This window comes from Gobius niger (genome assembly GCF_951799975.1).
Source record: "Gobius niger genome assembly, chromosome: 5".
Lineage (NCBI taxonomy): Eukaryota > Metazoa > Chordata > Actinopteri > Gobiiformes > Gobiidae > Gobius > Gobius niger.
The window spans coordinates 3883674-3911467 of NC_136856.1; the positions used below are offsets into that span (position 1 = coordinate 3883674).

At 40.7% G+C, this 27794-nt stretch overlaps 1 protein-coding gene across 1 annotated transcript; it reads right to left on the minus strand.

The window, feature by feature from the left end:
- Positions 1 to 27794, minus strand: slc26a2 (solute carrier family 26 member 2). The gene is made up of 5 exons (XM_079556205.1): positions 27706 to 27794; positions 20692 to 21327; positions 10791 to 11081; positions 6729 to 7177; positions 1 to 852 (listed from the first exon to the last, which is right to left on the minus strand). Exons 2-5 carry the CDS (start codon positions 21313 to 21315, stop codon positions 72 to 74), a joined length of 2145 nt encoding a protein of 714 aa, XP_079412331.1. The 5' UTR covers positions 21316 to 21327; positions 27706 to 27794; the 3' UTR covers positions 1 to 71.

Genomic DNA, 27794 nt, shown 5'->3' on the forward strand with positions numbered 1-27794 from the left:
TAACTTTGTAAATGGATTTGACGCGTTTTGTAACTTCAGAACGATGTAAACAAACAGTGTTGGACAGATTACTAGATTTCGTAATTCCCGTTCGACACCGGAAGGTTTTGGACGAAGTGGACGGCGTCGTCGATCGTGAAGAAAAACATCTCGTTTTGCTGGTTCTCGGGGAAGTACTCGCCTCTTTCCAAAGAGTCCAGCACTGAGGTGTTGCACTGCGCTAGCACGACGCGGACTCCCACTTCGGCGTAGTCCTTTTGCACTTCCTTCAGTGCGCTCACCCCGGCCGTATCTAAAAACAGCACGCAGCTGCAGTCCAGGACTAAAGACGATACGTGTTCTGACGGCGAAGGCTCCTCTCGTATCAAATTCACACTGGCGACTTCCTTCCCGTCGTTTTGCAGCCCCTTCACTTCCACCGTCGGTCGCTTTTTCTTGCTCGCCTTTAAACGCCTGGCCTTCTCCCGCAGCGGATCGAGCCCCACGGATTTGTAAAGCGACTTCTTGAACAGGCTCTGGTTGGCGTAGTAGATGGGGGCGTTGTAGCGGAAAACGGGGACGGCGTTTTGCCTCCGGAGGCCGCGGTACGTCGTCAGACCCTCGTACAGCTCCCGGTCGTCGGCGCGTCCCAGCTGCTCGACGCTAACGCGCTGTGTCCGGGCCAGGACGCAGAAAGCCGAGACCAGAACGCCGACCAACAGGCCCAGCTCGGTGTTGACCAGGGCCGAGGTTGCCATGGTGACGAGCCAGATGAAGGTGTCCACGCGGTTCGCCCGCCACATCTGCGGCACGTCCAGGAACTTGCGAAGAGCGCCGCGAAGGTTTACGACGATGATCACGGCCAGCACACACCTGAGGAGAGGAAAGCATTAATAAAAGAAGAAGGCTTTGCATGTGATGAAACTTTTATCATAAATAACCTCATAAATAACGGCTTACACTTATTGTGCTTCATTAGCCTGTGTCATGTTTCTCAAAGTGCTACATAAAGTCATTATTCATTCACTCCACAGCCGCCCTGGGGCAGACTGACCATTTACCACAGGGCTATAATATGTTGTTTATATCCTGATCTCGTATTATGTCACGTATTATATCTTTCCTTTTGTAAATTTAAGCTGCCTCCTAGTGGCTAGAGTGAGTAAACTGGTTATTTCTTTAAAAAAACATAACTCTGCACAGGAATGAGTGAGAGACTTAGGCCGTGTCCGAAACCATCAAATTATAGCCTCTATGTCCTAACCCGAGCTCCTGATCCGGAAGTGACAGCTGCTGTTCTTCTTTAAGGTTATTGGCAGACTGCCACCACCTACTGTATTGCATATGCAACAACATAGTGTCCAAATAAAGTAATTTAAGGAGGAAAAAAAAAGAAGAAAAATCCAAATGATCCATCACATTTCCCTTTAGCCTTATTTTATCTCAACCGCCAAGGCTGCTCGATTATAGAAAAAATAATAATCATGACTATTTTAGTAGTAATTGAAATCACGATTATTCAAACGATTATTTGTTGCCTTAAAAAAAATCTTTATTTTATTTATTCATTTATATTATTGTTTAAAAAAAATACAACTATGGACTACATTTTCTTTGGACAATAAAAACAAATTCAATAAGAGATACCTGCCCCCTGCTGGCCAGCCCTCACACCTGTCCAATATGTCAAACCAAAGCCTGAGCCTTTAGCTCGTGAAATGCGAAGGGAACAGAAACAATCATCTCAGTGGCATGAAGTAATAAGAGTTTGTTTGAGCTCCGTTGATCTGCTCCTGAAGAAGAGTTTTAGACTTTTCTACTAAACAAAACCAGGGCCTGAGCAAAGGATATCGAGGCTTCTAAAACAGCTGTTCTCCTTTCAGCACAAGGTGAGGTCTTAACAGTGGCTTTATCTCAAGAGTTAGGTATAAGAAATATTAGTACGATATTATTTACAGTTCTGTCAGGCTGCGATGGTGTTTCAGCTGATCAGACGTGTCACATAAACCGTGCAGGACAGACTTTTTGCGCTTTGGATGGACGAACGGGAGGGCATCCTTAATACTTAATAATCGCTTGTTCTCAATTATGCTATTTTTGTGATCGTCTAGTGTAATAATCGAAATCGTAATCGAATTTCGTTTAATTGCACAGCCCTATCAACAGCTGTTTCATAAAGCTACAGTAGCAAATTAGCCATGTGGCTTAAGTTTCGACTAACATGTATTTTGTCACTTTTATAAAGTTTGGCTTGTGCAGAATCTTATTCCATTTTTTTATTTTTATTAAATGTGCGCCTGTCAATCAACAGTGGTTGCATGAATCACTCGAGGGTGGGGCAGAGGGGGACTGGGGGCGCAGTGGCTTATGGGATGGCACATAATCACTGGTTAGTTAGCACCAGAGGTCCCTATGCTAAAGTGGCTATGATAGTTAGCATTGAAGCTCCTTTTCCTAACTCCGTCCTAACTGACAGCCCAATTCGGACGCGTCTTATCACGGTGGACGCTGACGCACATCGGGTTTAGCGTTAGACCTCTGACCAATCTGCTCGTTTCGGACCAGCGTTGTTTTCGTCAACGAAGACGATAACGATATCTTTTCGTTGACGCCCCTTTTTTAATGACGATAACGTAACGATGACGAGCTAAAATGAGCTCTTTGGGGACTAGAACATGACTAGACGTTTACGAGTTTACGTAAATGAGACGAGATGTGACAAAAATGGGAGAACGTTTTTCGTTGGATCGTTCACAAACAGAGTTTGTGCGCGAAGTGAGAGAACACACGGTAAACGTGACTAAAACGATCACATTTTGAAATGACTAAAATCTGACTAAACCTAAAAGCATTTTCGTCCAAAAGACTAAGACTAAAACTAAAAGGGCCAAAATCAACAGTGTTTCGGAGGGGACCTTTTTTTTGTTTTTTTGTTGACATGCTCAGGAAATCGTGCTCCTCAAAGGGCCACATTAAATCTTCTCGCCTTGACCTTGACACATGTGCATTACAGTGTTTATACAGAAAGCCGCAATTCAAAGTCAGAGAAAATCCATTTTCCGGAACTGTTGCATTTGAACATTTCACCTTCGAAACTGACCGCTGAAGGCGCATTTATGCTCTCCATTAGATACATACGGAGACGGAGGTTTATGTCCGTGTGCTCCGTCGGACTCTTTGTTTACCCAGACTGTGTGGGAGTCATAGCTCAGGACAGAACATAAGCTCACCTCTGTGGACACTATTGCACACATCAACAGGTGAAACAAACGGCCAATCTTCTAAAAAAGGATCTCTGTGTTACCTCATGTTCTTGTCTCTTCCTCAGTTAAAGCTGGTATACCTGACTTTTTGTTGTTCTACAGTAAAATGTACCTTGTTGAATTGTCACTGAAATGTTAATTGAGTGATGGAAGATAGAAGTAGAAGGTGGTCCCCATGCCTCACTTTGCCACCGCTCAAAGCTGTACACGAGAGTGAAAAGTGCGTATGATAAATCTGCTTGCACAATGCGGATGTGCAGGAGGGATTGTGAGAGTCTGGGTCCAAAAAAAAATAAATCAGTTTGAACAAAAAGAATCAGGCACCCCAGCTTTAATGTTGTGTATAAGCATTGCAGGTGGCACAATATTGTTTGCTTTCCTTCTCCCATCTTGTATTTTCTTTTTTCCTCTGGCGGTAACACATTAGGAACGTGTGGAAGCATAAATGTAGTGCTTGGAGCGCATGGATCTATTTACGTGCAAAATGGGAGCATAAATGAAGCTTAACTCTGAGCTCCGCACCTCCCTTGCCTCACAGTGAACAGTGGGAAATTTTGATATTGCTTTAGTGCTTTAGGTCCTAGTTTAGGCATCTTCAACAAACCTATAATGTAAGATTTGTAATTCAAAGCCTTCTTCTTATGTTAATGTAAAGAGTGTCTAAATGAACATGAATGTAGCACGAAATTAAAGGTTAAAGGGATATTTCAGGATTTTTGACATAGGGCCTCATTTCCCAGTTATCCAGAGTGTTGCTGGTACCTGGATATTTTTTTTGTAATTCATGCAGTTCTTATGTTAGAAGAGTTACGTAGCGCTAGGCTAGTGCAAGGCTAGCACATTTGGTATCAGCTAGCCTGCATTAAATAGATAGATAGATGATACTTTATTGATCTCACAGATGGAGAAATTACATTACATACATTACATTACAATTACATTACATAAATCACTTATAACACCAGACTAACCATATAAATGTCTGTGTCCATAGTTATTTTTACAATTTTTCTAAAATAACTTATATTTGAGCAGCATCAGCTTCGTGGTTGTATAAGCTATGCGGCGGTGGGAGTGATCTGCCAGAAAATAGTCCCTCAAAATGCGATCATTCATGTAATGCAAGGTCAGTTATATTCCAAACATTATTCGACACATCGACACAGACATTTATATGGTTAGTCTGGTGTTATAAGTGATTTGCCTCAGGTGCTCTGTGGAGCGGGTCAGACTGTTTTTAATGCAGGCTAGCTGATACCATAGAAATGTGCTAGCCTAGCACTAGCCCAGTGCCACAAAACTCTTCAAACATAAGAACTGCTTGAATTACAAAGAAAAAATCTTCAGAAATCAGCAACACTCTAAACTAGGAGAAATGAGGTCCCATGTCAAAAATCCTGAAATATCCCTTTAAGATTGATTTACGCTGTTGTGACGAGGGTGGGGCAATGAAGGTGAAGTAGTTTACAAAAGGCTGTTTGGTTATGCAATCTCTTACTGTGGTTTTTCAGATTATGTTTCCATAAAACTCACAGGTTTTTATGAACACTTTCAGGTTAAATATTATTGAAGACTTTCACTGTTTGCTTGTGTTTCTTATCGTCTTTAAACACAGAGGCCACAGAGAGGGTCAAGGCCAAACGATCCAGCTCTGGACTGAACTAATGACACAGGAAGAAACATATTACAATTTAAATATTTCCAACACAAGCTGCTACGGAAGCGTGTGCCAAGAGACCCTCATGTCACGGTTTCACTGCACACGGGGAATGTAACTGAGAAATGTAAGCAGCATTACAAGGTTGAACACATAAATCACACAAGATAGGAAGACAGGGCACTCTCCCCTAGTTACAGAGGAGAGTGGGGGAGAGTGAACCACCTTTTCTTTGGTGGTCGTATATACAACTAAAGACTATTGTGGAACATATGGTTTTAAAGAAACGAAAAAGAAAAAAAAAAGTTGTGGCACACTTTTTCTCAGGGAACGGGTCACTCGAAATACCATATTTATTTTATTTTAATTCATTTCCTTTATTTCATCAGGCAAAGCAAACCTATTTGGGAGAGTGCACATTAAGGAGTAAATTAATAGATTGCGCCTAATTAACCTCCTGGGCCAAACTTGACTATCAGGCGGCCGGTCAGGCCCAATCAGGAGGGAGGGGGCTTGATTTTTTGTTTTTTGTTGTCTCCTCAGAGTCGCTTTTTGGTCCAATCAAGAGGGGAGAGGAGGAACTTGATAGTTTACTTTCAAATTTCACTCTCACTCTCTCCTCACACTATCGCTTTAATCAGCACTCATGCAACAATTGAAGTTGCTCTGGACTCTAAGTTGCACCAGTTAAAAAATGCATAATGAAGAAGAAACAAACATATAAGTCGCACCAGCCTAGGCCACTGGACACGGAGGCGTAACTGCACCGTTGACGAGCCTCTCCCGGCAGCACGTTGTTCAAGCTCCATCTGCGAACTCGTTCCTCTAGCTGTGGCCATCAAGCTTTTAGCCCGCGATTAACTTTTAAAATTTTCTTCAATGCAGTAAGAGTCGCTTTTCACCAGTTGTGAGTGAGGAATGTAAGCCGCAGGTTTTCATAGTGCGGTGCATCCGCTCAGAGCGGCCCATGGAGAGGATGAGGAGGAAGAGACGCCTCATCCCGGAGAAAGGTGCAGTTGTGGCAGAGGGCAGGGATAAACGTGTAAAAAAGGCAGAAATGGCCAGTGTGGAAGTGTAGGGATGTGACGTGTGACCCGTCTCCAGCTCAGACGCTCCCCAGGAGAGCACAGCCCTTCGATATTTAGGCTAAAGTGAGCCTTCATCATTTTAAAAGTTACTCATCTATAATCCATAATCTTTCACCACGCCCGTCTCACTTCTGCGTTTACTGCTAGAGACGCCTCTAGTGCCTGTTGGCGGATATATATTGGCTGCAGGGCACAAAGTGTGGGGAAAAAGTCAACTTTATTAAAGGAGCTAGATGCAAGTTTGCCATTTTATACTCACTACTGCCATCTCAGGTCATGCGTGTAACTGCAGCCTCTATATTAAGCTCGTGCATGACGACTTCAGACCCGAATTAACACCTTTTTGATTTTAGAGGCAGTTGTGGTGAACAGGTCTGAGCTCATTCTGCACATTAGGACATGGCTGGAACATGTAGGGGGAGGAAAATACATTTTTAAACTCTGCATAATCTCTTTAAAGAGGAAATCTACCAAAAATATTCATACCCTATAAAATGTCAACCTCTGAAGAAAAACTTTGATTAATGAAAAACACTTTTATCATTAAAAAGTTGGCTATTTCTGGCAAATTTATGACATTTTTTGTCTGGCAAATTGAAAGTAATGCAAAGACTTATAATGCTACATTTCTGGGTGGTTCGATTTACCCAGAAGCTCAACTTACCTTTTTAGTGACTAGTTTAAATTGACTATTTGATTATTTAGCTGATGAAAATACTGATGAAACGGAGCCCTACTCACTTCTGCAGGGAGTAAAAGAGCGGCGCGATGAGCAGCAGCACCAGCAGCAGCACCAGAGCCGACACCAGGCCGGACACCTGAGTCTGACACCCGGTCGACTCCTTCACCAGCGTCTTGGTGAGCGCCGCGCTGGTCGTGAAACACCGGAAAAACGACGGCAGGATGTTGCAGAAGCCGATGGCGTACATCTCCTGGTTGGCGTCCACCGCGTACCCGTGCTTTTTGGCGAACATTTCGGACAAAGAAACGGTGATGGCGAATCCGACGATGGCGATGGAGAACGCGTCCACGGCCACGTTGGGGATGAGCGACCAGAGGGGGAGCTGTGGAGGCAGGAAGCCCGTGGGGATGTCCCCGGCCACACCCGAGCCGTACTCCGTGTTAAAATGTCCGAAGTGGGAGGCGACTGTGGCAATGATCACCACGAAGAGCTCGAAAGGGATCGGAGCCTGGGAAAGAGAAAGGGTTAGAATTAAAGCTGCATTACTGGATTTCTTCTGGTTCAAATCTTAAAAGGAGGAAGTAACTCGGTTCAGGCTTAAAGCTGCTTTTGGAATATACTGTAAAGGAAGAAGGTTAGGTGTTGAGGTTTTAATTGCATTTTTTTTTTGTCTTAAACCCGCTTTTTAGATGATTTTGTATTACGGATGCACCATTCCAATACTGAAAAAAATACGATATTGGGTATTGGCTACAAATATCTTTTACCAACTAAATCTAAGTGAATATGGATATGCTGTATGTCCTTTTGAAGCTAAGAACCTGGGGAGATCAATCACCGAGTTTGTCTTAACCTCCACAACAAAGGCTAAAGCTAACGGGAGCATGCTATTGCTAGCGGCACTTCTGCTTTATTAATATCTGCTTTTTTTTTTAAACAATTCTAACTTATCCAAAATGTACCACTCTGTGAGCGATTCCTGTGGCAGATGCAACTTGTCACCAGCAAATCATGTACATATTGGTCATGCCCCAAGCTCGGACCATTTTGGTCATACATTTTTGACATACTGACCAGAGCTTATGGTTGTACTGTATTATTGTTCCAAATTCCATATCTGCCATTTTTGGTATTCCTCCTGTTTTGAGCCTTTCAAAACCATTTAAACGCGTATTAGCATTCACCACCTTACTGGCCGTAGGCTGATTTTGCTTAACTGGAAACTTCCCTGTCCCCCATCACATGTTCGTTGGATACGAGAGGTATTGTTCAATCTGAAGCTTGAAAAGCGGAGGTTTTCGCTCAATGGAGCAGTAAAGTCATTTTACGACACATGGGATCCCTTTCTGCGACATAATCGACTCTTTGAAAATTCCTTTTCAGGACGACTAGAATGTGTGTACATACATATATTTTTAAATTTTGTTTTAATTTTATTCTTTTTAATTAATTTACTCATTTTATTTCTTCTTTTTGTTTTTATATTTTTTTCCCCTCTTTCCTAGATTCAATTTAAAGTTTGTATTATTTTTAAGGAAGTGTGTTTGTTTTTGAGTGAGTGGCTGACTGGCCTTTGGCTGGGGAGGAGGGTGGGTGGAGTTTTTTTTACATGTAGTTAATTTCTAAGAAATGTGACACACTATATTGACAATCTTGCAACTGTATGTCGGGGTATATTAAAAAAGTTCAATAAATAAAGTTTGAAAAAAAAAAGCAAAAAAGCTGGATTGGTGCATCTCTAATTTGCATCCTATTTCATCACGAGGTCGAGTTTATGAGCACATTTCACAATTTGAGGGTCACTTTTAAGGGTCACTTTCACAAAAATGCTAGAAAACCAGCCTGCAAGAAATTGATTAATATAATTAGATGCACAGTGTTTTCCCACAAATCTCTTTCGATTAATGGAGGATAAAACTTATTTTGCTCCATTTGTTTTTAGACATAGGCAATGATTAACAGGTAAACGGGCATTACAGTAATAAAACAGGAAGTATCACTGTTCCCAAATGGGCAATAAATGACTAGACATTTACTGAAAGCAGTTATAGGAAGTGGAGAAGACACTATTCTTTCTCCATTCCTCTCTGAGATGTTGATTACTGAACTGGGTCCTGTTAGTAGGGCAATACATCTTATTGGCTGTATACCGTAAATTCTCTAATACTGGCCTGTATTCCATTAGCGGCCGGGTCTCTAGCAGAGGCCGGGTCTCTGACAGAGGCCGGGTCTCTGACAGAGGCCGGGTCTCTGACAGAGGCCGGGTCTCTGACAGTGGCCGGGTTCGCGGCTGGCGGAGGCAAATTAAAGCCGTTCTCTAAAACAGGCCGGGGCTTTTATTAGAAACTATAGCGGTAGAAATATTCCCCATGTTAGGAATTTGTCTCATACTCGTGTAAATGAAAACTCACAGGAAGTAAACAAACGGGAACCCGGGCAATGGGAACGCTGCGGAGGAGCTGATCTGAGCGTAACTTTGACACAGATTTAGCCACTTTTCAAACCTCCACAGACTATATTTGGAAACAGGGCAAACAATAAATGTTGTGTGACCCTCCAGGGTTTTAATAAAGTCTCCATCGCGTCTTCAAAGCACGTCCAGCTGCTCCGTGTGCAGGTCGGTCCCACGCCTCAAAATAACTCCTCCGATCAGCGCGAGCGTCTCGTCTTCTCTCGGGTCAGTCTCATGATCGATCACAAACACAAACGCTCCGTCTAAACTCGCCTTTACATGAGATAACAACAAATAATCAGGTCCGGTAAAAACGAAACAGAAACCTGCAGTGACATTGATGTCAATGCTCCGCTAACAGCAACGAAATGTAATATTTTAGGTGCAAATAGACACAAATCTCGTTTTTCTTCATTTTCCTGGTCGTCTGTTTTTCTCAAATAGAAATAAAGGCCTGTCTCTAATTGTGGCCTGGTTCCAATAAAGGCCTGGTCCTAGATGCCCTTGAGTAAATAAAGGCCCGGGCCTATATTAGAGCATTTACGGTAGGGTTGTGCCAATCATGGATACTAATATGCGCGCAAGTGTCAGTAGCCACGATGTGTTAGCCGTAATTATTAACGTAAAGACGCAGCTGCTCTATTTCTGACGCGTGGGGCTCTCTCTCTCTCTCTGCAGCAGCTCAGAGTTTAACAGCGCCTGGTTTTGGTGCAGGAGTTACGAGGTTACAGCTCACGGACCAGGCGGCGCGTGGAGCGGCTTCAGAAATGTAGCTACTACGCAAACTTCTAAATATTGTCCCGTTCATCCACTGTTTCTTAAACATTACGTTAAAACTGAGCAAAAGCAAATAATAAGCTCCGATTTACATTTGTGTTAGTATGATAAGAGTCTTGGAGTTCACGCTCTGAATAAGTGGTTCTCCTCTCAGACTTTATGCACGAGTTTTAACACATCTCTTTTGCAAAAGTCGTGTTCATGACTCTGTTCAAATCATGTTGAGTTTAGATCCATTTATCCTGCAATCTCACGTTTTCCTAGCATACATAGTAATATGCAGCATATATATAGGCTATGTAAATGTCTTTAAAAAAAATGCTTATAATGAGAAATGGACGATATCATCGTCCATCACGATGGTTCACTGTAAACATCGTCAACGGCCAATTAAGGGAACATCGCCCAACCCTAATTTACGGTATTGTTATGGAGTATACGTGACAATACCTGTATCATATCGAGGCACCTTCATCATGATACGCAAATGTTTGTCTAACCATATAGAACGTATCACAACATGCACTCTAACTATTTCAATAAAAGGCTTAAATTGCACATTAAGCTTATTCAGCATAATAACAACCTCCATTTTTTGCACCTGTAAATTTTTTCTTTGCAGAATTAATCTTGTATTATGGACACACACTGGAATTGCAATACGTATCATATTGTGTACTCGTATCGTGAAGTTATTGGCAATATTAAGCCCTACCCGTTAGCCTAATGATCTGGCAACCCAAAGTGGAGCTCAGTCTGTTTTCTCACTGGATAATCGTTTTACATCATGACAAACGGACATTCATAAAAACAATAGTTGATTTGAACATGATCTGGGAACATTTTGGAAAACACACTTGGTTCATGTTGCCACAGTTGTATAAAGTCTCACCTTGAGTTTGCTCTTGAAGCGGTCGTTGATCTCCTTGGTGGGGATGAGGACGGCGAGGCAGACCAGGCTGGTGATGAGGTCGCACAGGTTGGTCTGTCCCAGGTGTGAGAAGATGGAGAACCAGGTCTTGAACAGAGTGAACCAGCCCTGCGGCCGCGGGATCTTCAGGCCCAGCAGGTACTTGAACTGAGACGTGAGGATGGTCAGGGAGGCTCCGGTGGCAAAGCCCGAGAGCAGAGAGTTCGACAGGTACACGGAGACGAAGCCCACCTGCAGCAGACCCATCAGCACCTGCACAGGGGAGAGTATCGGGTACAATACAGATTATTACTGTGTAAAACTCATTTGGTATGTGCTAAGAAACAATGGCAAAGTAATGTACAAAGAGAAAAGTTTTCTTTAACCCCTTAACTCCCACCTGAACCGAGCACATTGTCTCCAGTTTGGCTTTACCCCAGTCCAAAAGCTTCTGGAAAAAAGCTGTGAAAATAGCAACAAAACTGAGACGAAAACAATGACGGAAATGTGACAAAAAAGTGAGAAAACATTGACAAAAAAGTGACGAAAAATTGATTAAAAATGTGGCAAAAATGTCACAAGAAATTGACAAAAAACGGAGGAAAAAATGACAAATGTGACAAAATGTGACAAAAAAATGACAAAAATGTGATACAAATTTGACAAAAAAATGACAAAAAAATGACAAAAAAATGACGAAACAAATGACAAAAAATGGATAAAAAAAATGACGAAAAAATGACAAAAATATGACAAAAAATGACCATAAAAATGACAAAAATGTGACAAAATGCTCCAAAAAATAACAAAAATGTGACAAAAAATGACCCCCAAAAAATGACAAAAAAATGACGAAAAAATGACAAAAAAAGACAAAAAAAGACAAAAAAAAAGACAAAAAAGTTACAAAAATTAGTTGAACACCCAACAAAAAATTATGGAAAAAAAATCTGACGTGAGGAAAAAGATCCTGTCGGTTCAGGCGGGAGTTAAGAGGTTAACTGTGCTGAAATATGTGGGTGACTAACTCTCCAAAGTGAACTACAATCTAAGGCCCATCATGAGTTCAAAGCATAAGAAGCTCAAGAAGCTATTTCGAATCGCAAATGAGGTTTTGACGACTGCAATAACCAAGCCTCAAGAGGTTGAGTTTTTTTTTCTTCCGTCTCTGCATTTGAGTGATAGATGTCACCAATCAGAATTGTCGAGTCTCGCAATCTCAGGTTCAGCTGCAACATCTAAAAGGTCTGAGTTTTTATGAAGCATATTCTAAAGTCTAGTGTTATTGTGCATTGTTGAATATGTTGTTTGACAGTCTAAAGCCGGGTGTACATGGCGCAATTTCGGCTGTGTGTGACGAATGATAACTTGTCGTGAGGAAAATCTTAGGATGTAGCTCAAAATTGCAGGTCTTAGGTCGTGCAGTGAGGCAGGGACAAAGATTTAAAATAGAACCATTGTACGACCAAAGATGAGCTACGACCGACATCAGGCAGCGTCTGTTTGGAAGGTTTTGGAAGGCTAGTTGCAGAGTGGGCCTCCTCTGTGTCCCGTCAGTACATCAGAGCACACCGCACCAGTGTCCTTCTCCGGGTTTTACAGAACTTCCCCTGCACTGCACTATTCCGCAAAAATAAGCCCCGCGAGCATGTGGCACTTGCCTCCGCTAAACACACGGCTTCAGGAGCCAGAAACTGCTGTGACAAAACTTTGATAATCGCTACGATTGTCTGAACACAGATGAGACAATTTTACCATCCCCATGTCGTGCAATCTTATTAGACAAAAAAAAAAAGCAGTGTACAACGAGGCATAAAACAAATCATAACTTCCTCCGCAGTTTCAATTATAAAAATCACAGATCAAATCGCAATATTTGTCCAAAGAAGAAAAAATTGCATTTACGTTTTACACAATTACGTTAAAGGGACTTTATGGAGTTGTGTTGTTACAACTAAGTATTTTCCTCCCCCTACATGTTCCAGCCAGGACCTGTTCAAAACAACTGCCTCTAAAATCCTGCACTGTCACTCACAAAGGTGTTACTTCGGGTCCGTCATGCATGAGCTTCATTTAGAAGCTGCAGTTACGCATAAGACCTGAGGTGGCAGTAGTGAGTATAAAAATGACCAACTTGCATCTAGGCTCTTTAACCGAAAGGATCTTTTTCCTCATATCAACAGATTTTTTTTCCATCATTTTTTTTGTTGGGTATTCAACTCATTTTTGTAACTTTTTTGTCACATTTTAGTCATTTTTTGTCACATTTTTGCCATTTATTCGTCAATTTTTTGTCAATTTCTTGTGACATTTTTGTGACATTTTTGCCACTTTTCATACATTTTTCGTCACTTTTTTGTCAATGTTTTCTCACTTTTTTGTCACATTTCCATCATTGTTTTCGTCTCAGTTTTGTTGCTATTTTCACAGCTTTTGACCAGAAGCTTTTGGATTGAGGTAAAGCCAAACTGGAGAAAATGTGCTCAGTTCAGGTGGGAGTTAAGGGGTTAAGAAAGAAAGAACAAAATTGCAGTTTTAAATATATTACCCAGCATCTTTAGTAACATTTTGACGGGCAAGTCAAGTTTTATTTTAAAAATGTAGTTTTATGCAATAATTGTTTAAACACTAACATGCATGTATTTCTTCCACAAGGCGACATTTAGCAGAAATTGTTTCAAAACTATTCAAAAATAATCAGAGCTGTACCCAATTAAATATTTATCTAACGCTGGTCCCACCCAGAGACAACATTAAATTAGTAATCAGGGATTTTAAGTGGGAACAAAGAACATTTACATAAACTAAACACAGACAGCAGTGTGAGGAAACAACGATATAGTGCAGGGTCACTTAGTTTCCCACTGAAAAATGTTAGTACACCGTTAATAAGTGGATTATTTGTTCTAAATGTATAAAAAAAAAGACTTCTGCTTCTCTCATCAAGTTTATAAAACAGATTTGTGAACATTAAACAAGTTTATTATACTGGCTGGCCAAAGGGAAAACAAAGTACCTGAACTTAATTAAGCAAACAGCAGATAAGAGCTTCCTGTTGGATAATTAGTGCCTGGGCATCTGCAGACACGGCAGAATCTTATCCAAAACAATGAATCTGCTCATTGTGCCTTAATCAAAGCCGAGACCATCCAACAATTTGTGTGTGATTTTTTTTTGTTTGGTGGCGGCTTGTGTATAATCAATGACTAAAGAGAAGAGAAGACAGTTCCCCAAACTCAGAAAACATAAATAAATAAATATCAGCTAAAAAGCTAAGCCTCTAAACCTGGCCACTCTCCCAGGAAGAGCCGCTGCGAGTCTGACTGAACACACAGAGTTTACAGAACATCCTAATCACATTTATTAGCTGTTGAGTTCTTAACGCACTTTTAGAAAAGTATAAAAGTACATATCCAGAGAGCAATGATGGCGCTTCAAATGTGCTTTGTAAAATGGGCTAAGGGCGTAAGTCGAAACTTCATATATATTAATATATAAATATTGAACCTTTTTTAATATCTAGGCCTGTCTCGAAAACACTTTGTTATGTTGTCACTGACTTAGATCAAATGTTGTATTTAATCTATTTTTCTTCATTCTCTTTTTACCGGCCATTTGCTTTTCAAACTCGCAGTTAATTCAGTGTTGTTCAGCCATTATCAGCAGTTTAACATTTCGTTTACTGCTTTATGTTTTATATTGGGTCCTATAGGGCTGCTCGATTATTGAAAAAAAAAAAAAAATCATGATTATTTTAGTCATAAATGAAATCCCGATTATTCAAACGGTTATTTGTTGCCTTAAAAAAAAAAGTCTTTATTTTATTTATATATTTAAAAAAAAAAAAAAAAAAAAAAAAGCTGAATATTTTCTGTTTTCTGAACAGTCATAAAAGTACAAATGATTTCAAGTTTGCCTCAATTAAGGAGAGGTCTCTGTTTCGCCCCCTGCTGGCCAGCCCTCACACCTGCACAAGGGCAAGCCCCGGGTTTCCAATATGGCCGCCTGTTGATTTCAATGGCCTGTGCTCATTGGCGCAACGAGCCAGAAAAAATTCTTACTTCCGCGTTAGTTCCGTGTTCATTGGGCCCAGCGAAAATTTTAACGGCTATTATATGCTTGTATAATTTATACTATTAATTGTTATGGCCATATTAGTGGTCTTTTATCATTTCAAATAAAAAACACAAAGAAACCTGGATGTTTATTGCCCATGCCCATGATTCTCAGCGCGACGAGAGCGAGCGCCGCAGCTCGGCAGCAGAGCGCAGCTCCACCGTATGCTGAGCAGGTCAACATCGCTCAGCCTAGTTTTTGATGTAATATAATATCTGCTCTTCACTTTTGGAACTGTTTTCCAACGTTTAATTAAAGGTTAATTATACTTCTACAATTGACCACATGTCAAGTAAATTGTATATTCTCAGCACGACTAGAGCGAGCGGAGAATCAGCCTTGAGTTGAACAGCAGACCCAGCTCGCAAAGTGGCCACAGCCCAACGCGTATTTAAAGATCTGCACCGTTTTCCCATGTTTAAAAGACACATTCAACTTTTATTTTTCACCATTATGACAAAGTCAAAGTCAGTTTATACCTTTGTAAGTTTTAAATAACCGCAATTTTGTACAACGCAGCATTTGATCCATTTAACTTGTGACATGAACATAAACATGAAATGATGAGACCCACTTTCAGACATAGTATGCAAATGTTTAATATAATAGATCCATGGTAAATGTCCTGTACAACACAATTACAGTTTTACCTTATTTAAAGTAATATTTTCAGTACATTTGACCTTTTCTGTGTCTTGTTTGGCATATTGACTTTTCTTTTACACACCATCATTAAAAATATCAAGTATTTGTTGCTATAATGCTTCCTTATAGGAGCTGAATTTGCATGGACACACTGAAATGTTATCTAGTATTTTATGTCATGTAACATGTAAACAAAGTGTGTATATGTAGAAATGTGCATTTTTATGGATGGAACATGAGAACAAGAATCATTGCAATTTGTATATTCATAATTATCAACAATGGCAAAGTGATTAAGACCATCCTCTAATTATTAGGCTGGCAAGATCTATTATAATACATTACATTGCATTTCACAACATTTGCAGTTTAGCAATATATCACAAGTAAATCAGCAGTAGAAAAGAGTAGAACATTGTACAGTTGTGAGTAGTGTTATTTTAAATAATTTTACTGTAGCAGAATTGCAAAATTAGTTTAAAAAAACACATTCTAGTAAAATAAATCACCATCAACATTTATGTCAATTGTCTATGGCATTGTCACAGAAACTAATAGATGTAATTGAAATGCAATGAAGCTTTTTATGTACAACATACACTAAATTAATGATCTTGCAAAAAAGAAAACTGCCGCAATATATTTGCAGAATAGGCCTAGAACACTATACACAAAAAACAATCACTGGGTTTTGCCCAAATTGTACATTTTATTGATTTACACCCGATGGCAGCAGTTAAAAAAATAAACGGTAATCCTCTGCACTCTGAAGAACCCGTGGTATTAGCTTCATTTCCAGAAGTGCCCGCAATATCTTCCATGACAAAGTGAAAAAGAATAATACCCAAAGCTGTTATCTACTGAGCTACAAACTCAGCCCAGACCACCTTAAGTTCTTTTCTCCGCTGTCAGAGCACAGAGTAGATTCAATGACAATCCCAGACTGGAACAGGTCTCCTTCTGGACAATACAAACATCTCAGGTATAACACATGCCTTCTCACATAAAGCTTTAACGGTCAGAGCACGACTCTTCCAACAAGAAACCAAGGAGTAACTCCCCCGTGAGGAGGAGATGGGTGACCGGACTCAGCCATCAGCAGCATCTGCTCAATATAGGAAGAATTACTGAGCAGCAACTTTATTACAGTTTGATTTGTGGCTATGAAACACATAACAAACTAACTGAAGTAGTAAGAGCTAATCACCAGTTAGTAAAGAAGTTCATACAAAGCCGCACCTTCCATATCCGTAGTGGACACAGATCCTGCAGCAGAACAGCCTCAGTGAAGAAAGAAAAAACATATTGTCATCCTTATTATACTAGAGTTCACATTTCTGGATCACAAGACCAGAATGAGAATTATACAGATCTCTACTGTGCAATTATATGTCTATTACGTGTAATATAATCACCAGTCTTGTTACATTAGTGAACAAGTATGATAGCATGTTTGTTTTGTAATTTTAACATTACTGTTGTCTCTGTTTTCTGACCTTCATTTTTGTCTTGCTTTGCTAAAACAATGCATAGAAAGACATGCAGTGACCAAGGGTTAACACCACTTTTTATTTTCGTCTTGAACAGCTCAACATGTTGCTTTTTGTTCATTTTAATGCACTTAGCATTGGTTTGAGAGACAAAGTCAATTATTAGTTATTAGACAAACTTGATTAAAAATGTCACGTCATTATATATTATTCAATGAACCAAAAACTAACAATTTCCAACTCCTGGAACTAATATTAGCCAGTCAGATATTGTTCAGATCGAAATGTGACGGCAAAATAGCAGGGAAGCGTCCGACGTCATAGACACTATGAAAACTAACCTTATTTTGCTCTCGAGACGTTTGTCCAAATAACAAACTTCTCACTATGTATTAGGCCTTGTCACTATTGTAATTCGATGCACATACAGTATATTTTAATGACTAAATGGGATCGGGGTACTGTCATCTTTTAGAATAGCTTTGTTCTGTTTGTTTAAAAATAGTAGTCTTAGTAGTTTCTGTTTGCTATTTTCATAAAGCTACATTCTATAACTAACTGTGGTGTATGCTAACGTTTACAATACAGAATACATTCTGTGATTTACAAACTTACTTGCAAAGTGAGTTTTGCGTCCTCTTTCCTCTCGGTTCCTCATGCTGGTCTTCATGCTGCTGCTGCTGCTGTTGTTTTTCCTCCGAGCCCACATGTGCTCGTACACGGACGTCGAGGGCGCGCTCTGCACGTGCCCGGCTGCGCTGCCGGCACCACGTGCACGTTCTGACCAATCAACGCGGCGGAAAGCTAGAGCGTGGCTAGAGCGGAGCTCGGCTAAGTCCTTACAAATGTATTTTTTAGACGATACGTAAATTTCGAAGGGGAAAAAAGTACATGATGTTAATGTAGATGATAATCGACACTAAATCCGACCTTTGTGAAAGTTGTAGGCGTCCTGTCAGCCGAATACGGACAGTTTTTTTTCGCATGGCTGCTCTATGGCAAAAATCCTTTCTGGGCCCAATGTGAATTTGCTGCTGCAGTACCATCGAGTGGCCGTCCGCCGACCGGCGCGCGGGCAAGGGGGGAGTGTCTTATCCAGTTATTATTATAGATCCATGCACAAGGGTAGCAAGAGCAGCGCGGCCTGATGACATCATCAAACAGCGCTGTTTGTTTTTTTGTTTTTTTTTTTTTTTTTTGACGTTTGCGGATGTTGTTGTTTTTTTTTTTTTTTTTTTTTTTTTTATTACATGTGCGATACAACAAATATGGCAGGAATGTTCCGTATTACAAATTGTTAAGTCAGAGCAGGACATAAACACACACAAAAATTAAACAATAAAATAAAATAAAATAAAATAAACGTGAAAAGCAGTACTAGAGGATGCTTATTAAGTCCAGATCATCAATGATGTTTTTAAGGTTCACACCAGTGTTTTTTTCCATGAAGGAAACAGAGGAGAAAAATAGAGACAGTTCTTTGTGAAAAGTGACAAATGATGGTTTTGTTTTTAAGAATCGACATTTGTGGATGAAGAATTTACCCAGTATAATGATAACATTTAAAATAAGTTCTATATTGCTGTCCTTTTTTAAAATGCCAAAAATAATGTCCTTGCTTGAAAAGTCCTGTAAATTGGGAATCTTCGGGAAAAGCCAATAATGAATGTCATCCCACAATACTTTGGAGAACATACAGTCATAAAACAAGTGTTCTGTAGATTCAATATCAACAACACAAAAAGTACAACAGTTATCTTCCCACCCAAAACGATGTCGAAGAAGATCTTTGGACGGGTAAATGCCCGAAAGTACTTTAAAGTGAACTTCCTTGGCCTTTGGAGGAATGGGAAATTTTAAATAGTTTGTTCTGATTTTCCGCTTCTCATTGTGTGAGAACATTATCGAAATTGAATTTGGGTTTGAGATAAAGGGGAAAAGGATCTTAGTGAAGAGATTTCGAATTTTACAGTTTGTAAGATTTGGAGAAGTAATGTTAATTCCATTTACCAAAAGTTTAGGAAGACACGGGTTTTTACAGCTAGGATTAGTAAACAAGAAAGAAACTGTAGACAAAATATTTTGGGGGATGGCCTGAGTGATTTTTTGGTAATCTTTCTTTACTGTTTGCAAACTATATTTCATAGAAAACTCTTCAAAGGACAAAAGATTGCCACTGTCATTTAATAAGTGCATAAGGGACCAAATACCTTTTTCAAACCATTTCAGTTGGAATAAGGACTTGTTTTTAACAGTTATGAACTGGCAGTTCCATAAGGGTGTATTGTGTGGGCTATAATTGTGCTTGTAAATTAATCTCCAGTAAAGTAGAGCTTGTTGATGGAAAGAGGAGAGGTGAATGGGCAGTTTTTTTTATATTGAAGTCACAAGTCAGTAAGAATTGAATACCACCTAAGTTTGAAAAAATTATATCAGGGATAGTAAACCATAAACATTTTGGGTTCTTTAGAAAGGAGCGAAGCCAATTAATTTTCAGAGTACCATTCAGGCTGTCGAATTCAATCGCTTGTAACCCTCCGTCCTCATAGGATTTGATCAGATTGCCTTGTTTTATATAGTGTGTTTTTCGCTTCCATATAAAGTTAAAGTTAGTTTGATTTATAGCTTTTATAGCAGATTTAGGTACACCAATGGAATAAGCAGGATAAATCAGCCGTGAAATACTCTCAGTTTTGGTAAGGAGGATTCTACCCAAGATAGACAAATCTCTTTGTGACCAGTTATTCAAGAAAGAGGAGCATTTTTGAATTTTGTCCCAAATATTCAGTTTTTCTAGATCATTTATATTTTTGGTTATGTGCATGCCTAAATATTTGACAGTAGATTTAACAGGGATATTGCTGACACTGGTATCATCACAATCTTTTAAAGGTAAGATTTCGCATTTATTTATATTTAATTTGAGGCCTGAAGCTTTGGAAAAATGATCTATGATTTGGAGGACTTTAGGGACATCATTCAGGTTGTTTAAAAAGACAGTTGTGTCATCAGCTAACTGGCTGATAGAAATTTCTTTACCGGCAACAGAGAGTTTGCCAAACTCAGCATTTTTTATTAAAATAGATAACATTTCTGCAGCTGCAATGAATAGGAGGGGAGAAATTGGGCACCCTTGTTTTATGCCTTTGCCAATACTAAATCTTGGAGAAGTTCCCTGAGGTAAGCAAACAGAGCTGCTAGTGTTGTTGTATAGGGTTTTTATAACATTGATAAAGTTATCCCCGAAGCCAAAGGATTGCAAAGCCTGGAACATAAAGTTGTGCTCAATCATATCGAAGGCTTTGTAGAAGTCTAAGAATAATATGAAACCTTCATTATCAATGAGGAAACTGTAGTCTAGGAGGTCTAGTACAAGGCGTAGATTATTGTGAATAGAGCGGCCTTTAATAAAGCCAGATTGAGTCTCAGAGTTTGTTTGTTTTTATGTCAGGCAAAAGCATGAGCAGTGGCTCGAGAAATGCGAAGGGAAAGTCTGCTTTGCAAAAAAAAATTCAATTAAAAAAAAAAAAATAATCGCTTTATTCTCAGATTATGCAAATTTTGTGATCGTTTAGTGTAATAATCGAAATTGTAATCAGATTTTGATTAATTGCACAGCCCTACGGTCCTACCTGATAAACTCCAGCCGTGAAGGTGACGGTCGCTCCCACGGTGATGGCGTAGCAGCTCCGGTCACACCCTCCCCCTGCGCTGCCGTTAGTCAGACCAGCCAACAGGTCACCGCTTATATTCAAACTACTACTACCACTACTACTACTGCTCTCCGGAGGGTACCCCGCTAATGCCAACTCCCTGTCCACCACCTGCCCGACCAGCAGACACAGCACGCCGAAAATCCCCACGGAAATGTGCCGGGAAGTGCCGAGAATGGCGTAAATGATGGAGGCGAAGAAGGACGTGTACAGTCCGTAGATGGGGTCCTGGGACGCCAGCAGGGAGTAGGCGATAGACTGCGGGACCAGGAGGATCCCGACGATCAGCCCCGACATGGCGTCTCCCAGGATCCAGTTTTTGCACTGGTATCGCGGCAGCCATGACAGTATGGGCACGAAGCCGAGGAGTTTGGACTTGGCCTTCTGAGGAGTGCAGGAGCAGTGCTTTTTCAGCCGCTGGGTCAGAACGGTTTTGAAGGCTTCGGGCGGGTCCTTCTCGACTCGCTCCAGGATGAGGGGCCGGTGGTGGAGGTCGCACTCGGGGCCGTCTTCAGGCGACGCACTGCTCTCATCGCTCGGCATAGTCCAGTTCGTCTGCGGGGGGAGAAATATTTCAAATAAAGCTATGTCCACACCAAGACAAAACGCTTATGTTTTCAGAAGCCAGCTGAGGAAATGTTTATTGTTTATTGAAAGGATCCCCATTAGCGCAGTCATGCTGTCGCTATTCTTCCTGGGGTCCCGCTAAATCCATTCACAAAAAGTATAAACAGTATCTAAATCCATACAAAATGTGTATCAATACATTTGTATATCCCACTAAAATCCTATAAAAGCTGCACATAAAAGTAGCACACATTCAGAAAGGAATATCACATGACACGTTCATTCGCCAAATTCAATCCATATTTGTTTGTAAGAGTTTTCTCAGTAAAAATGTATGTGCGTCCGCATGGCTTGACTCAGGTTACGGCTGGACGATATAGATATAACCCGATATATTTAGGTTGAATATCGATATACGATATATATCCCGATATTTTTTTCCGCAAAGTGAGAGCTGTGAGATGAAATGTTAAGTCAAAGTCAAAGTCAGCGAGTAGTTTGATTGAAAATTCACTATATAATATAAACATAAACACTGTAACAAAGCTCCGTCAGGTGCACATTTAAATAATGAAAAAAAAAGCTTAAAGGGGCTAGATGCAAGTCAGGCATTTTATACTCACTACTGCCACCTCAGGTCTTACGTGTAACTGCAGCTTCTATATTGAGCTTGTGCATGACGGCACTTCAGACCCGAATTAACACCTTTTTGAGCGACAGTGCAGGATTTTAGAGGCAGTTGTGGTGAACATTCTACACATTAGGACATGGGGAGGCAAGTTTGCGTCATGGAGGCCCATATTCATCATTGCCAAAACACCAAGGGCCGAATCTCACCATTGTAGCCTAAAGTTAAGAACTATTTTATGCCAATGTTTTACATCAGAAGTTCTAAAGTGGTCCGGCTCCGAGACACGCCATTACCTTAATGACAAGCTGTGACCCAAATAAAACTGTAATTTGTTATATATTGCATAAAATATTTTATTTACCACACATGTTTTTATTGAACAAGCCGTAGATTTGCTTTTAAGACTGAAATTATGATCAAAACAACCCAATAATATACATTTTAACAAACTCCAGTGTGTTTCCGTGTACTTTCAGATGGAAAATATTGAAAAATCAAAGTTCCCTGTAGGCTCGCGACCCACTAGCTGAGAATCACATTATATATTATGTTTTACATTATATGACCAAGTGGGATGTTCTGCAAAGACATTTAAAACATCCATTATTTGCATTATAATATTTTGCAAAATCATATTGGGAGCAAGAGGTTCTGTGCTGGAGGGCCGGATTTGACCCCCGGGCCTGACGTTGCCTACCCCTGCCTTAGGACATTATTGGAACATGTAGGGGGAGGAAAATACTTAATTTTAACATTTTTAAACTCGTATAGTCCCTTTAAATAAAAATGGCTTACAAAATAAAATAGATCTATCTTTTTCCGAGGGCAGCATTTATATATAAAGAGAAAACAAAATAAAGTGGTCAGTTTAACCTCTTAACTCCCACCTGAACCGAGAGGATCTTTTTCCTCACGTCATCAGCTTTTTTTCCCCATCATTTTTCTGTTGGGTATTCAACTCATTTTTGTAACTTTGTCATTTTTTTGGTCATTTTTTATCACATTTTGTCACATTTTTGTCATTTTTTCGTCAATTTTTTATCCATTTTTTGTCAATTTCTTGTGACATTTTTTCAACTTTTTCTCACTTTTTTGTCACATTTCCATCATTGTTTTCGTCTCAGTTTTGTTGCTATTTTTACACCTTTTTTCCAGAAGCTTTTGGACTGGGGTAAAGCCAAACTGGAGAAAATGTGCTCAGGTTCAGGTGGGAGTTAAGGGGTTAAAAAGGTGGACTCACGTCAAGTGGTATCGGTTTCTGGTATCGGGACCTCATCAATGAGCACGAGTACTAGTACAAGCATGCGGTATCGGCCCGATACCCGATACTGGCAACGGTGCATCCCTATCCATATCTCGAGAAGCCAGAATCGCCAAATCACTGAGGTTGTTTGTTTCCTAATTTAATTCAAATTTCCTGATTTTGCGCTGTATTCTAAGTCCTGCTTTGACACAATTTGACTGAAAACTTACAGTTGTTTAAAATACAGAACATGTGGCTCCAATATCAACATAAAGGAAAACGTGTCGGGTTGGGTGCGGTTAACACACTTTTCTTTTCACCAAAGTCAAAGTTTTCTTCTGTGCGAGGTCGTATCACGTTACACAGATAAGACTGTTTTCTTTTCAGACCCTTTGACACGTGTGCTGACCCTTTACAGCGAAAGACAACTGGACTTATCACAGCTGATGAAACAACTAAGGCGAAGTTCAAATGTCCAGGAACTGACTGAAAGGAACCGGACATTCAGCCCCGACCAGTTTCAAACACATTCATAAGAGACAATGTTGTCGCCGTGAACGCAATCTTTAGGCAAATATTATATATCCTGTTAATTGTACAACGTCATGTTCATGTGGGATGTGAAGGGTAGGGTCTATGCCGGGAAGCAACTATAGATACAGACGGCATCTCGTCATAGAAGGGGGCGTGGCTTCGCCGAGGGGGAAAATAGAATCTTTAGAGAAACACCATTTTTCACTCTTTTTAGCCATTTTCTGGTGGAATATCAACTTATTTATCACATACAAATAAAGTCAAGTCTAAATCGGGCCCATATGGATATTTTCTCACAGCAGATTGTTCAGTAGAAGTGAAAAAAACGGCAGTTGTAGCTAGCGCGAGCTAACCGTTAGCATTAGCCCGATGCTAACATGTAGCATCAAGTTCATTCTCCGTTATTCATGTATTTATGGACCACTTTGCTCCTCCCCATGTCTTTGTATCTTTATTTAGTAGAAAACTATATTCATAATTCAGCATTTGTTACAGTAGTTTTTGAATAATTAGAGAAAATTCAACATTTTTCAAAATTGTTTTCCCCCTTAACTGTTTTCAAAAATGACCATATATGGGCGATTCCAGAGATGCCGTCTGTATCTACGGGCCTCAAGCAGGAGAACAAACAAAACTGGAATGTGTTGGAACTTGCGTTTTGACACAAATCCATAAATAGAGTTTCTACAGGTGACAGCAAGTCTCATTTATGCTTTTTAATGCCATTTTAATAACTAAATTCTATATCTTTAATGCCACAAATGTAAAACAACCAAGCAGATATATGGACAACATCAAAACCAAATTGGACACAATGGGAAACTTTTGAGTGTCGGCGGCAAGTCCTCCAGAACCATCACACTGAACACGGGGGCTCCCCAAGGCTGTGTGCTGAGCCCCCTCCTGTTCACTCTGCTGACCCATGACTGCACTCCAAAGTACGACTCAAACCTCCTCATCAAGTCTGCAGATGACACAACAGTGGTGGGCTTCATCAGCAACAGAGACGAGTCAAACTACAGGAGTGAGTGAGCAGTCTGGCCATGTGGTGCACACAGAACAATCTCTCTCTAAATGTGGAGAAGACAGAAGAGAGTGTTGTGGACTTTCGAAGAGCGCAGGACCAGCAGTGGAGAGGGTGACCAGCACTAAGTTCCTGGGGGTGCACATCACAGAGAAGCTCTCCTGGACTATACACACTACATCACTGGTCAAGAAAAGAAATCAGCGTCTCTACTTTCTCCGCAAGTTGCGAAGAGTCAGAGTCCCAGCCTCCGTTATGTGCAACTTCTACAGAGGGACGATAGTGAGCATCCTGACCAGCTCCATCACTGTGTGGTTCTTCTACAGAGGGACTATAGAGAGTGTCCTGACCAGCTCCATCACTGTGTGGTTCTTCTACAGAGGGACTATAGAGAGTGTCCTGACCAGCTCCATCACTGTGTGGTTCTTCTACAGAGGGACTATAGAGAACATCCTGACCAGCTCCATCACTGTGTGGTTCTTCTACAGAGGGACTACAGAGAGCATCCTGACCAGCTCCATCACTGTGTGGTTCTTCTACAGAGGGACTATAGAGAGCATCCTGACCAGCTCCATCTCTGGGTGGTTCTTCTACAGAGGGACTATAGAGAGCATTCTGACCAGCTCCATCTCTGTGTGGTTCTTCTACAGAGGGACTATAGAGAGCATCCTAACCAGCTCCATCTCTGGGTGGTTCTTCTACAGAGGGACTATAGAGAGCATCCTAACCAGCTCCATCTCTGGGTGGTTCTTCTACAGAGGGACTATAGAGAGCATCCTGACCAGCTCCATCTCTGGGTGGTTCTTCTACAGAGGGACTATAGAGAGCATCCTAACCAGCTCCATCTCTGGGTGGTTCTTCTACAGAGGGACTATAGAGAGCATCCTGACCAGCTCCATCTCTGTGTGGTTCTTCTACAGAGGGACTATAGAGAGCATCCTAACCAGCTCCATCTCTGGGTGGTTCTTCTACAGAGGGACTATAGAGAGCATTCTGACCAGCTCCATCTCTGTGTGGTTCTTCTACAGAGGGACTATAGAGAGCATCCTGACCAGCTCCATCTCTGTGTGGTTCTTCTACAGAGGGACTATAGAGAGCATCCTAACCAGCTCCATCTCTGTGTGGTTCTTCTACAGAGGGACTATAGAGAGCATCCTGACCAGCTCCATCTCTGTGTGGTTCTTCTACAGAGGGACTATAGAGAGCATCCTTACCAGCTCCATCACTGTGTTGCACGGCGTCAGCACTGCCTCCTGCCGAAGGAGCCTCCAGGCGTTGTGAGAGCAGCGGAGAAGATCTGTGGAGCCCCTCTCCCTTCTATTAAGGAGATGTTCTCCACCCGTCTCACCCGCAAAGGGAACCCTATGCACCCATCACACAGTCTCTTCAAGGTTATGCCTTCAGGGAGGAGGCTGCGGAATCTACGGGCCAGTTCTAGTCGACTGAGGAACAGTTTCGTACACAGGGCCATCGGGAAGCTGAAGCTGCAGATTTTGTAAATGTTTTAAATGTAAACGTAAATGTTTTTTACCATAGTTTTTGCGTTTTTGACAACTGTATTTGGATTTGCTGTGACTTTTAAGGCCATCATTTATTTTTAGTGTCCCGCGAAAACCCTTATAAAGTTATTAAACGCAAATTTTAGAGACAATTTGTTCTGACGATTGTTTCCGTAATAAAGTTAACCTCTTAACCACCTGCCTGCACCGAGCACATTCTCTACAGTTTGGCATTTCCCAAATCTAAAAGCTTCCTGAAAATAGCAACAAAAACTAGACAAAAAGAAAGTGACAACAATATGGATATAATAATAATATAACGCTAGGAAAAAAGTCTGTTAAATATCACTTTTGTTGGTCTCAGCTTTCAAATGAGGCATTACCTTGGCCTACAGGCTGTCAGCTCCAGTTGAGAAGCTTTTAGATTTGGGTAAAAGGAGGAGGACTGAAACAAAACATCTTGTGTCAAAAAGGAACTACATGGAAAACAAACATTGTTATTTTTTAAGCCTGAGGTTGATTTGAACCCACTGAGACTTCATCAGAAATGAAACATAAATCAGGATAGACAGTTACCATTTATTGCCATGTTGTTTTTAGTCCTAATATAACAAAATCCAATAAGCCAGTGTTTGTTTTGTGCTAATCTCAGAGACTGAAAGGGAAATGTGCAAATACTAATCAAAACCTACCTTTAAAACATCCATCTCATCTCTTTATGCCAGAATCATTATTTTCATGCATTTGTCTGCCTGGTAGTGACTGGTATTTCAGCATCACGTGACTCCTGCTCATAACTTGGACTGTGCATCATTATGAGCTGTAGCTGTAAAACCCGATCTGCTCTTACTTCTACTTCCCTTATCACACATATTATTTTTAAGTTTCGCTACAGGGTATGTGAACAGAAAAGAGGCAACTTCACAAAATGATACGACCTCCTGCATAATCTCTGTAGAGAATTCTATCCCAGTAGTGTGTGTAATGCAAAACTGGAGAAAATGTGCTCGGTTCAGGTGGGGGTTAAGAGGTTAATTCGGGTTTAGATCGGTCCAGATTTTCTTCTTCTTCTTCAAAACGTAATTTCAACCAGGTACAGACCTATCAAACTGTGCCTTGGCTTCACTTGCGGTAGTTCTGGTTTAGACTCGCTGCTTTTAATCCAGCTTTGGTCCGCTTTTAGCCCTGGTTTTGACTCGGTTCATACCTGGTTTGGATCTGATTTCTGTATCTGTATGTGATCCCGTATCCCAGTGCCACATACGCGCCTATATATCACTGCGATCGCTATGAATGGACCCCTTTGTAAACAACTGTTAACGTGGACGCGAAACTCGAGCCACGTCAGGTCAAGGTAACTCACTTTACGCGATAAAAACGACACGATTCGACATATGTACGGACACATTTACGCAAAGAAAGAGTGTGAAGTTACCTGAGCCCCAGAGCAGCCCGCACGAACACTTCAATCCAGTTCCTGAGACTCCTGACTCGTTTCTCAGCCTTTGACAAACTTACTCCACG

Coding starts and splice junctions, on each gene's coding strand:
- slc26a2 (XM_079556205.1), bottom strand. CDS start 21,315: ATGCCGAGCGATGAGAGCAGTGCGTCGCCTGAAGACGGCCCCGAGTGC. Junction 11,082..20,691: donor TCACGGCTGGAGTTTATCAG/GTAGGACCGTAG, acceptor TCCCCTGTGCAG/GTGCTGATGGGTCTGCTGCA. Junction 7,178..10,790: donor GCTTCAAGAGCAAACTCAAG/GTGAGACTTTAT, acceptor TCTCTTTCCCAG/GCTCCGATCCCTTTCGAGCT.